The sequence below is a fragment of the Haliaeetus albicilla genome, chromosome 8 (assembly GCF_947461875.1).
Source record: "Haliaeetus albicilla chromosome 8, bHalAlb1.1, whole genome shotgun sequence".
Lineage (NCBI taxonomy): Eukaryota > Metazoa > Chordata > Aves > Accipitriformes > Accipitridae > Haliaeetus > Haliaeetus albicilla.
The window spans coordinates 24,255,412-24,268,898 of NC_091490.1; the positions used below are offsets into that span (position 1 = coordinate 24,255,412).

At 36.4% G+C, this 13,487-nt stretch overlaps 1 protein-coding gene across 2 annotated transcripts in view; it reads right to left on the reverse strand.

The window, feature by feature from the left end:
* Positions 1–448: 448 nt before the first annotated feature.
* The window catches only part of KCNT2 (potassium sodium-activated channel subfamily T member 2), a 158,110-nt gene continuing 145,071 nt past the window's right edge, over positions 449–13,487 (reverse strand). For both annotated transcript variants that reach the window (XM_069789353.1, XM_069789352.1), the window contains 3 exons: positions 11,500–11,800; positions 8,137–8,221; positions 449–3,957 (listed from right to left, as the gene is read on the reverse strand). In XM_069789353.1, the coding sequence (XP_069645454.1) occupies positions 3,846–3,957; positions 8,137–8,221; positions 11,500–11,800 (498 nt within the window). In that variant the 3' untranslated portion in view covers positions 449–3,845. The remainder of the gene's footprint in view (positions 3,958–8,136; positions 8,222–11,499; positions 11,801–13,487) is intronic.

Genomic DNA, 13,487 nt, shown 5'->3' on the forward strand with positions numbered 1-13,487 from the left:
TCATGCATCAGTGCTCCAAAATTACAGAATGGTTGCTGTCAGCCCTAGCTGCCTAGAAACTACAGTATTGTGTGTTACTTCTGGTGCACTTGATGTCACTTCAGCTTTCCTCCACTGCTGAAGCCTGAAATCTATTTGTTCTTAGGATTTTATTGGTGCATTGGTAAACAAAGATGTATAAGAAATATTCTGTAATATATATTTGTATACTTTGAAGTTGTTAAAGAGTAGTTGTAGCAGGAAGCTGTTTGTGGGAGGGAAAATACATATGCTGTGAAATAACTGTCCTTTTAATTTCCAAGTCAAAATGTCATGAAAACTTCACTAGCTCATTCTACTTGCAGGTTTTAAAACCTCAAACTCTATGCTTTTTACTTTGTATGTGAATTAATGCATGTTCTGGAATTGGAGTGAAATAGTGAAGTAAACACACTGCACTCCACTGAAACACTTTTTATGACTTTTTATTGCAGACTTAGGTAACACTTTTTCATAGGTAGGTCTCCCTTTGTTGGAGAATTCCTTTGTGAGAATGAAGTAATTATCTGCTATCACTTTCTTCGCTGGGATTGTGGCTTTGGGTACCAAATTGCTTGGTATGTGTTAAGGTAGTGTTGGGGAAGATGGGCATCTTTGAGTTATTGGTAAAAGTGAGTCAGGAGGAAAAAATACAATCAATTAAGCACAGATTGAAATCATCCCTTTTTTCTTTTTTTTTTTTTTTTTTTTTTGCTTCTGACCTTTGACAACTGGTTAGGATTAGATCTCTTGCTTATGTTGGTGATCATAGCTCTAAATTTCTCTGTCTACTGCGTGAACTATGACCAGACAGAACTCCTAGAATCAGCAGGTGCAAATGACTGTTGAACAGAGAACTTCACCATTCCTTCTCCAGCACCGAGCACAGAGATGACTGTTCCTCTGTCTGGTCTCCAATCCAGCTAGATTTGTATTATGTTTCTGATAATCATGATGAGAAGAAAGCATGTGAACATAAGATCACGTGGAGGATGACCATTAAAGAATCGCCTCCCTGGCCACTGAAGAAATGTGCATACTGTCTCGCTCAGTGTTAATGTACAGGTGCTTTAGGATGGTTCTTGAAAGGTCTAAATCCCTTTAGAATGGGGTCTGTCTGTAAAGATATGCCAGAGGAAGCAAAGCTGTTCTGCTTTCAGCATGAAAGGCAGTATATTTTGAATAACAGAACTTTGTGGTTTATTATTCATGGGTTATTAGAACTTCTGCTTCATAAGAAGCTGTTGCTAGTTTTTATTACCTTGCTTGTCTTCCAGCAGATTTTGAAGACAACCAAGTATTTTGTTCAGGAAGATTGCCTTTCATTCATTTTAGAGACTGCAAGTGACTCCAGCTGTCTTTGTGTTTGCTTTAGCAAATCTTCTGGGGCTAAGGAGCAATTAGAAATGCATTAAGCCTGGAGAAATATCAGGTCATGCTAGATGCTACTATTCAACTCTAGCTGAGCAGCAATTCTGCTGAGTTGGGTGGGAAAATGGATACACCTGACTGCTTGTTTCTACTGCTTTACAGGCTGTTAAATGCGAGGCATAAAGTCCTAGCTATAGATCCTTGTGGCAGAGTCCTTAAATCTGTGGTGGGTACTATAGGCAGTGTAGAGGGAATGCCTGTTAACAGTGTGAGAATGACACTGATAGCAGAGTATCTAGCTTGCCAGCTGAAGAGTAGGCCTGTTTTTAGAATCCTGACTGCCTACTTGAGACTCCATTATAAGGCCTTCAGTATGAAACAAAGGATCCTTCTGATATTTTGCAGTGAACATTTTTAAGAAACTCGTAGTTTTTTTGAACATATTTAACTGGAATACAGTCTTCTCACTGGACATTAAAAATAGGAAGTTATTCACACTGCACGGGCATTCTCTTCTGGGATAACTGCTATGACAGGTCTTGGGCAAGATCCTGTACCATATACTGTTTAAGAAAATTGTAGACTTCAGTCTGGGCAGCTGTTTCAGTTGTTTCTTTTTTTTCCACAGTGTCCAGAGGGAACATCTGAAATACTTTGTCTTTACCTGTGAATAACCTGATAAGTGACTAGCGTATGTGGAAAAACACTGAACAATAACGGACTCAATGCAGAATCACTGAAACCCTTCTGAACCATGATGCTACTTCAATATGTCAATATAAAAAAAATTGCTGAGAAACCCTACTTTCTAGTTATCTTTTTCTTTTAAAACTGGTACTCTTGGTCTTCTGATGGCTTCAGTCCACTCTGAGACCTCTGTGGCTTTTTTATAGTTGTGGCTTTAGGATTTCTGACTTAATAGGGAACAGATTAGTTAAGTTTTGGAAAAATTATAGAGGAAGAGAGGGACTAATAGCAGATTCGCTCATTCCTAATATGACTGTGACTTAACATCATTACAATGCTGATAAGCATACTCGCATCCATGAACTGTTCTGGGCAACTTGGTTTTTTATTTTTCAGAAATAAATTGTAGTTGTTCTACCAAATAATATAGAAGACAATATAGAAAATTTTGATTGAATTTGGTTATGTGTAGGACATCAAGGGAATTCAAAGAATAATCAGTTTTTTTCCATTGTAGTCTACCTTCCAAATTTCTTGTACCAGTTCTATATGGATAATTGTAACAGAGTTTTTACCTTAAGCATGTTCTTCCCCCTTTGTGACAGATGGCAAAGCAAGAATGTGATTTTTAGAAGATAATGTACAGGCACATTTAATGCTGTAGAAAGCCTGACCAATTGTTGCACTATTGTATGTGTAGACTGGAGATTCTGTAGCAGCTTCAGATGTTTCATACACTAGCAGATGCTTTCTTGTGCACTTAATGCCAAAACAGAGTCTTCAAATCCATGGTGCCTTTTCATATAACGTGGGATACGTAATTTCATAGGAAAATGTATCATATTTGGGTAATCTGAAAGACTGGGCATGTACATACTTTGTTCATGGAAGTGGGAAGGACTTGTGGTATGAATTGTTCCCTAGAGGAATGCTCTCACTTTTGTATCATTATCTATTCAGGCTTCTATTGACAAACTCACTACGGTTAAAATGTTTATATTTCATCTGAACTACCATTGTTTTCAGCTTCAAACAGATAGTACCTTGCCAGTTTTTGTAAATGTGGGGGGGGCTGCCTGTGTGAGCTGATAGGGACTTTCCTCCAGGGGGGCTCCTCTGAGCTCATCTTTCAGTGGATATGCCTCAGACCTCAACCTCTATGGTGTGACAAGGCTGTGTCATTCAACCTGATGTGTGTAAACCCAGAGAACAAACACCCAAGTCCTGGAGGCTAAAATGGGACTGAAACTAGCCTGTTCTAATATAAACAGGTGATAGGTTGAGACTCAAAATTATTTCAAAGGCTGGATTCTTGACACGCAAAGCCTCACTGGCATCTTTAAGTAATAACATATTTTCTGCTACAAATTATGCATGGTCTCTCTACAGGTATTGGATAACCTTTACTGATGTAGGTCAAAAGCTTAGTCGCTGACATGCTGTCACCTTGATAAATATGCCTAGAAGCATCCAAGCAAAACACATGATGGAATCTGTCACTTTTTAAATCATTTGTTCATATTGGTTAAATAGTAATAGGTGTCATAATTCTCTTAAACTGACAAAGTTCAACTACCATACTGAACAGGCCACAAGCCTGACAGTCCCTTAAATCAGAGTTTCTAGACACCACATTTCTAAATTTGGTCACTTACCCACTGTCACTTTGTTTCCAAAATCTGAATAAAATGTACCACTCAGTTTTCAAAATGGTTAGTGGAAACAACATGTGTATAAAATTGTCTCTTAATTTTGTGTTGAGTTACATATCAAAGTTGTGTTTCCTCCCTGGTGTCTTGTCCCACTGTATTGCAGAAGCTGTCTTTTCGGTTGGGTGCACTATTTGGAACATAAGCCAATGGATCAGGTCGGATCAAATATCTATAAAAAGAAATTATGATTCTTATTAAAAAGACATCGTGTGAGCAACTATAAAATAAATGCATACAGTTGTAATGTTGAAAAGATCTGAAGAAGACTGAGAGACTTATTTTGAAGGTGCTTAGTCTAGTTTCTGTTGGGTAACTTGGACACCTGGGTAACATAATCTACTTTAGATGTTAATAATAAAGCTTTTCACATTTTGTCTGCCTAGACATTATCTGTATCTACTATGCACAGCTAAACCTTAATTTTGACTGAGAGCTCCTTTGCCAGTAACTCTGTATTTCTTTATGCATCTCCTTTATTCATTATGCCTTAAAGAAGGGACAAGCAGTCCACAGCATCATTTCTAAAATAATTTTGTGAGAAAACAATGGATAATTCTTATCACTGTGCTCAATAAAATAAAAAGCCTGATGTTGACAATCTTGGTGTAGGCTGACAGTCTGGAGATAGACCCTTATTCTAAGAACTTTGAAGTAGATCTAGTTTGAGATGTTTAAAATAACTGCTTTTCTTAGGATAAGAATGGAAGAGCTTCCCATTAATTTCTAAGTGTAAATTCCACACTGTTTTGTCAGCTATCTCAAGTGACAAACTATCGGATCTGAGACAGCTTTTGGCACTGATGCAGTACAGCTTATGCTGCAGAACTAACATTTCAGTGTTCTGAGCTATCAATCAGCGCTTTCCAGCACCACTATGCTCCTAAAGAGCAGCCATGCAACTAGATTCAATCCCGGTATCTTAAACTTGTCCAAAGATGAGCAGTACTGTTGAAGCCACTGGAAATTTTATTTCAAACCCTGTTTTTTACTTTTCTTTTTTTTTCCCCCTCCCAAAGAAAGAAAAATGAAATGCAGGAAAATTAAATGTGAAAGAATCCTTTCTCTCATATCCTCAGAAGTCTTGGTTGCACATGTCTGTCCATCTTCTCCTTGTCAGCCAAATGAAAAATGCTTAAATATCCCAATAGAGATTGTGAGCATGCTGTGTGGTGCTTATAAAGATTTGCTGTGTTACTTTGCAGTGGCCCTGAAGAAAGTTTCTGTTTTTACAGGCCATGAACTTCTACTATTCAGTATAATGAGTATGTTTTGCCCCAGACTTAATTAAAACACCCTGAAAAATTCTCCAACAAAATGCAAAACGGAAAATCCTGATTAACTGAACTAATATGTTCTGTAAGTGTATGAGCAATCACTGTCATATTTCCCACACAACTGCTGTTATCTGTTTTCAGCTCACCTAGTAACAGACCATTCATGGCTCCTCAAAGCACAGGCTTCTGAGTCTGTGGGAAGAGAATCACCTGTTCTCCAATACTTGGAACTACTGTCTGCCTCTGTTATTTTGTTAAAGTTTCTCCTTCTGCCAGGGCTAAAGTAGAATAGCAGCATTTTCTCTCTTTGAGTTTGTTGCTACAAATACCTGAACTTACTTGTGTAAGAAAACAGGTGACTTAAATATGGGATTAAAAAAATATACTTGTACTGTTCTTATCTAGATCGTGTTCTCATGGTATCTATTTGTAAAGTCAGACTTACTACCCTCTATTTATAACATCCGTTACCTATGTTTACTCCAGAACAACCTATTTGTTTTGCTCATCCAGCCAATGAAACCAATGAGTAGTGGAAGAGTCTGTTCTATTCTGTTCATCAAATCCGAATGAAGCATGTTTAAAGACACACACACAAAAAAATCTTACTTTTCTTGCTTGATTATTTTTTAAATAGTTTTTTTGGATTTGGTGGGAAAATTCAGGTGTTTCTGTATGTACTTTTTTTTTTTTAGAGTAAACTAAACAAAAGACTTGTACCTGAAATACGTAATTGACAAGTTCTACATCAAAAATAATTCTGTAGTAAGCAGATCACAGCATTCCTTAAGTAAAAATGAACAAAGACTTTTATAGTGATAAACCAATACAGAAAAAGAAAATCATGCTCTGCTTAGGGTCAAAATTTTAAATGTTTTGGTACAAAAATCTCATGGCTATAGAATGAAAATGCTGCTATTCAGTACCTGCTTCTTAAGGCAAATAGGCTAGATGGAATATGGAGTTACTAAGGCAAAGTCTGAACATACTACTTGAAGTGTAAGTGCTTTTGTTTTTAATTGTTCAATACAGACAGTGAGATCGTTGTCCTTTAAGCTCCATCAGGTCAAGATGCTAAACATTAGCTTGCAAAGCTAATGCAAAGACTAACAAGAGCTTGTTGAGCAACCAATAGCTGTGAACTCGGCTTTTAGAGATAGGTTGCACCCAAAGCAGTAAAAATTTCCTCATATGCTGGTTCAGGGTTGTATTTTGTCTAATATACCCACAATAAATTACAAATGTAATAGGATCATAGTGAATGCAAAAGACTTAAAGTTCTATAAGCATCAGAAACCAGAGAATGAAGGTTGTATCTATAGGACTAAATGTGAATACATGTTTTGGCTTCTGTCATAGATATGCACATAAATACATGGTTTGGATAAGAATAAGCCACATTGGCATAAAAGTGCTGCATAAGAAGTGTGATGAAAGAGTAATCAGCTGGAGGAAGTCTGCGAAATATATTGAGAAGGGGAGAATTAAAATATAGTAAGACTAGCCTTCCAGCTCATCAGCAGGAAGGGCAAATAGAAAAAGCTTTTCGCCCACTCTGGGATTTGTGATGAAGACAACTGTAGAAAGAGGACAACCTCTTCTTCCTTGCCTTTCCACTAACAATCCTCCATTGCATGAGGGTGGACTGGCTGCTTAGTCAATAGAACTATAATCAGATAGAGTAATGATCTGGGTTATTGAAGCATTAACCGTTATCCAGATACAAGGATCACGTTCCTTGGGTCAGGTTTTTTAAAAAAAAAAAAAAATTAAAAAAAATAAAAATCTGAGCCTATGCTGAGACACAGGCCCACTCATTAAGCATCAGGAAATGAACATGTATCAAGCTAGGTAACAGTATGTGCATTTACAGGCTAAATACGTGTAGGTAACACACTACAAATTCAGTACCACTGCAAAATTATGCAATATGGGATTCTCAAGTACCTTTGTTTTTGCAAAGAAAGAAAACTGGAATGCAGGATACCTAGTCCACCTAGATAGACTAGGTAACAGCATGTGAATTTACAGGTGAAATATTAGTACACATCATACTGTGGAGTTCCACAACAATGGAAATAGTACTCCAAATAATTTCAACAAATTTTATGATAATTGTCTTTGCTGTTTGATACAGATAATATTATGCTGTGTTTTTCATATACTACAGTGCTACAAAGCACTATGATGATTTTGGTTTAGTATCAGGAGGGCTAATACTTCAAACAATTTTCCTCCTTGTGAGCAAGCAGTGAGGTGGGTCAGCACTGATATGGAGGAGCTTGCACAACTGGGCTATGTGGTTTCTTTCCTGTGGAGCAGATGGGGCGTGTTAGTATAGCAAGGCAGAGGCAGGAGAGGCTAGAGACAGAAACAGCTCAGGACCTGAATGCAGCAATCACATCAGACTTCAGTATGAGACAATGCCAGGTAAGTATCTAAAATTCTTGACATAAAAAACTTTCTAGACAGTTCAAATTTGTGTTTGCTCTTTTCTCTTTTTTTTTTTCATGTAGTCTGCAAAATTCCTGATATGCAAGTGAAAAAACTTCCTGTATTAAGGTCCTGCCATTTGTATTTGAATTATCTTAAGCATGAATATCACATGATGTTCAGGGGAAGACTGCTGTTTGCTTTAATGATCTTTGAATCCATGTAATAAAATCCCATTTGAAAACACTGATTTTGAAGGGTTGATCTTTCTGTTAAGACTGGGTAGCTAAAATATAAGCAAGAATTTAATGAGAATATTAATTCTATGAAGCTACCCAGCAGACTTGGTTGGATTATTTTTTAAATACACAGAGTAAGAGGAGGATGAGGGAATACGGAAGTAAGAGCATCACTAACATATGTATTACGTATTTATATGTGTGTTTTAAATATATACATATATGTATAATTAGGTGTCTATTTAAATAGAAGTCTCCATATTAATCTTTATTTTTTCCAGGTGCATGGGAAAGTTTGGAGTTCTTTTCCAGCAGAAAGATAATAAAATAAATTCATGCAGGAAGTACAAACAAGAAATTTTGCAGGTCTTGTAAATAATTTTTTTGTGTGCTTTAACTTACACTATATCATTCAGCTCTAATCTTGTATCTGGAGAAGGATTGATCAGGATGTAAGAAAGGGTGTTCTGATGATCATTCATTTCATCTAGAGGACAAAAAAAACCCCATACCAAATTAATTATATTTACAAACAAGTCGTGAAAAGTATGTTTTCTGACAAACTAATTTGATAAAAGATCATCTTTGGTTCATAGAGCTGTCAAAAAGTGTCAGGTGTCAAAGTGATTTCAAATGTTTAGCAACTTCTTTTCAACTGTACTTGAATTGGAACTATCTGACGTAACATCTTTTGAGTTATCAGGTCTCAAAATACCGTTTTCTTTCTGAAAGCTCTATAAGTATTCTTTTGCATTTTTTCAGTCATAGCAGTTCTGAATGCAACCCAATTTTAGTGTAATTTACCAATCTGTCATGTGGCTTATGTTAGTATGTGGGAAGCAGGGAATTCCATCCTCAGTTGGCATTAAGTTCAAGTGATAAGCAAGGTTAAATGCAGGTGTATGGCATTCTCATCCTCTTCCAGATTTGGTCAATATAAACCTTTTTTCCCTTTTCATATTTATATAGTAAGCATTTTCCTTTTATCACCTGTGCCAATGGGTTAAAATGTGAATGCTGTATAAATGGAAATTGGTATTTCTGTCTTGCATTTTTAACTATTCTTCTAATAGTATGTTGCAATTGAAGGCTGACAAAAAATCCTTTTTTAAGGTTTTTGCCTAGTTGAATCTCGTTACACTTTTGTAGCTGTCATTGCAGTATCTTCTGTATAGCTTTCTCTTGGTACACTTCCTGTGGTGCTGCAGTGAGACTAGGTTTAATTTGATAGGACTAAAAAGGAAAGGCATTGCTTCTGTGTTAATTGCTCTCTTTAGCATTTTAGGGAAAATTATTTGAAAGACAACAGCCCCATTCTAGTTTCAATGCAATTCCTAAATCTTTTGTTAATTAAGTATTCTTGATATATTGTCTGTAGGTTGAAAATCACTATATTGTGTATTTTCTAGTATGTGTCATTTTTCTACATGCTTGTATCATGTATTTGCACCACCGTAAGTACTTCTGTCTAGAAAACAATTAGATAAGCTCACACAGACTCTTAGTATAGATGCAATTACACAGCTAAAATGGTGTTTTACAATAAAGCTTACTTCTGTAAAGTGAAACTGATGCAAAAGTTATATAAGCACCTGCACCAGCATACTAACATGACATCTCTGCTAGAGGATAACATAGTCAAAACTGTGTTGTGTCTCAGTTGGCTTAAATGAATTCACACTTAATTGAATTTTAATTTGGAGGTCTTGGGGGTTATTAGGTTATCAATGTAAAATGGACACTGAAGATGTGAAATTGGATTTAGACATCATCCCCATACATGGAGATACATAAGCAGCTGTGATTTTTGTTTCCTGGTTTGGGGGTTTTTTTTCATTATTCCCCAAACATGGAGAGAGAGAGTACCAAGGAGTATGTTTACTTCAGTAGGGAGCTAACTGGCATGATTGATTCCTGCTAGAAAAGGGAGATTTAAAAGTTTCTATTCCATGTTTAATATGTGGTCAGATGAGTGCGGAGTGAGCTAGCTCTGAAGAGGGGTGAAAGGCTTCAGGAATTTCTTTCTGAATGGAAGGGAGTGTGGAGAGATGGCAATGGGAATGTGACAACCCAGTTTGGCAGCTGACTGCCTATGTAAAACTGGTTTGTGTTTTTTTTGGCATATTTTTCAGAATGTGGGTGTTCCTGGGGTTGTAAAAGTAGAAGCTTTCTTTATAATGAGGTGCATCTATAAGAAAATAGGGAAGCGATCGTGAAAATGTATAAATCAGAATCAGGGCAGATAACTGTAATCAGGTGAAGCATTTACCTATCAAGATTTCACTGTTCTGCAGATGGTATATAATCTTTCTAAATTCAAATAATGAAATGAACATTTACTGTTGGCTTTTAACTAGGATTTTAAAAGCAGGAACACAACAAAGTTTTCTTGTTACTAGTATAAATATGAATTAAATTTACAAAACTTCTTTGTGGTTGATCAAATGTTATTGTGGCCTGTGTCACTCCTGGAAAATATTTAGTCCTGAATCTTCCTGCAGAGAGTCATATAGTATCCACAAAGAAAGCAGGAATAGTAATTATCTAGCTGAAATATGGGATAAAGAGCTTGTATTTACGTATCTAATTTGTAAAGATTGAGCAAAAATATAACCATGTATTCTGCAGTAGCCTTCTCTCACAATTAAGTTCATTTTATATCAGTAACAACAATAAGAACTACTGTTGGGTAGTATATTGCTATTGGTGTCAAAAGATGTTTTGACTCTGCATTAAGAACGTGTGTACTTAAAATGGATAAATAAAAATATCCATTCTGCAGGAAATAGCACATTTACCTTCAGTTAATGGATATTTTAGGGATAAGTCAAATTTAAAAATAATTGTGTTGAAAAATGAAGAGTAACACATTTGTGAAACAGTACATTTTGGATTCTTCAAATGAAAATTGAGTACGGGAACCCCAGTGTTGGTGCTTCTGAAGCAGAAAGTACTAAATTCCAGATTGGACCTACTATGCAGTCAAATGTTGGGATCTAGAAATTCTTGGTATTTCTAGGAAAACTAGAAGCCATAGTTCTGGGGGTTTCCACACAACATGCTACAGAGCCAAGGTTGTAGAAAGGCACCCCAGGCAGCTGTGGTGCATATATTAAAAAGAGTATTACAGAGCTCTTGTCAATAGCTTTAAAAAAACCCCTATCAACCAACAGAAAAACCCAAAACAAAACCAAAAAAACACCCCAAAAAATCCCAAACAAAAAAGGAACCCATCATCAGCCTTGCTGGAGAAGGACGTGATGGATAAAAATGGCTTCTAAAGACCTAGTGAAACATGTTTCATAAAAATTACTTTAATGTGACACCTTGGCATTAATTCTAAAAATTGCAGGGAAAATGCAATATCCTTCACATAAACAACTCCCCACCTTGACATATGAGTGAACTTCACAACAGTTCTGTCTTCATCTATGTTTCAACAAGTTTGTGGAAATAGGGCACAGATGTTCAGTGACAGGGGAATGTTTATATATTCTGCATAAACATGTATGTGCTAAATACAAATCTGACTGACATGCTGCCTTCTAAGCTTTCCATCTGAAAATAGGAATGGGTGATAATAGAACTGATTAAAAACACTCTAGCAAGTTTCTCTCAGTAAAAAACCAAAACAAACCCCCAAACCAACAAACCAAAACCATTATCATAAACTTAATTATTTTGTTTATGGCACCCTCAGTCCTTAAAAATAAGTTCATCTTGCATAATACTGATGTTTTTACTAAACTATTATAGTAATCATACCATATCCTGCTGGAGAAAGGCCCAGATGCTTCATTCTGTTTTTCACAAGTTCAGCAAGCTCCTGCCTTTCTGACCTCCTGTAAAGGTTCATTCGCTGCTGGTTTATCTTCTCAGTTGTTTTACCAGAGTGTCTTGGTACTCTTCTGCTCAGCCGTCGGGCCCACTGCATGCTTTTTCGTCGTAACAAGGGATGATCAGACTGATCACTAGATGTTGAGTTACGATGACTACTACGATAACTAATCTGTTCTTTGGTGTCTTTCGTGTCTTCCCATTCTTCCACACTGATAGAGATTTGAGACTTGAAAGGAAAATGACAAGAGAGATTAAGGGCTTTAAAAAAATGGAAGCAGAGTAAGGTGTTCTCTTTTCAACAGTGTAGCTGGACATGTATTTTGGCTGCAGTGGAGCTGAGGGGATTCAGCTGTTTGTACTTAGCAAGTGTTCCTGAATTGGGCACCTTTTACTAGACTTTTACTTTTTATGTAAAAAGCTCATTTATGTTATAAATGCATTTCTCAAGGGCAAAAGCAGTTAAGCTTTATTTAGTGCCTGATTCTATTTTGATTCTGAGAGAAATAACTCTAGCCTTCTGATACTGCCTTTCCTGAATCTACAAATCTGTTCTGAATGACTTCTCCGCTATCTTCAAAGTCTGCATATTTTCAGAAATTCAAGTTCTGTAACTGCTTTTTAGATATATGTTGTGGATTCATTAAGTAATAGTTCAACTTTGGCTGCATTGTTTTGAGTACCCTTTTAAGACCACAGGTGGACCGGGCCTGTTACGTGTGTCTCCAACTCCTCGGCATTTTTGACTTTCCAGCACAGAATGCCTGGAATGCCCCTGTGTCTGCATGCTGTAGCCTTCAGTGTGATTCAGGGCACCTCTTACAAACGAGGTAATTCATTCCTACCTTAAAGGATAGTGATGTTGCTTCTTCACTCATATCATAACAAACACCCCCAGACTTAAGAGCCAAAATCTGGCTCTCTGTCGCTGTCTCTTCTTCATGCCACCTAACTATGACCAATAGTATACACATACAGCAGTACTGAAATAACTCAAGTGGATGGGCTACATGTGCAGTTCTAACATACAAAAAGATCATAGGGAATAGAAGAGGAAACATTTCAAAAGAGAACTTCAAAATTGTTTTAATGTCTATTTTACATTTAACTAATACTTTTAGCTTCTAGTGTCAAAACTACTTCCTTATAATCCTGAGTTATTGTTGTGATCTTTGAAACATGTCTTTTATTGACATTGAAATAGTGAAGCCCTCGCTGGTATCAGTGCAGTCATATTACCAAGTTACTGGTGACTGATTTCAGTGTGTTGAGTATTTAAAATAAATAAATGAAGTATAAACCATTTGTATGAATCCCCAAGAACAGAAAGAGTTCACAATACGCTGGAAGTGATCAGTGCATAAAGCAAATTTAACTGAAGAACTACTGAGGTTCTAAAGGCCTTTTCCCATTAACAGAAAATCTGAAAGCAAGATTCTGTTGACCTCATCAGTGTTGAATATAACCTTTCTTTAAGAGACTCGCCACCCTGTCCCACACGGAATCTGTAAGGTTCCTGGAGTCCATAAAATAATATTTAATATGAGTAAGTCTGACAATGTGAGAAAGGTACTGATTTTTTTTTTCCTTTTGCACAGAATAGCTTTTATCTGTGTAAAAAAAAAAAAAAAAAAAAAATCCAAACCCCAACCAATCAAACAAAAAAACCCACAACCAAACAAAACCCAAAACAACGAAAACCAATAATTAAAAAGAGCACTAAATATGCTTATGTTGTAGCACTTCAAGTAAAATCACATTTTTAATATTCTAGACTAGGATCTTGCAATAAGCCTTATGCAAAGACCCACTGATTTATTGAGGCTCTTCAGGTTAGTCTGCAATAGAAAGGGGTTGGGGTTTTTTTTGAAAATTATGTGATTTTTGAAGGGTTGTTACTGACTTAGCTGATGTTA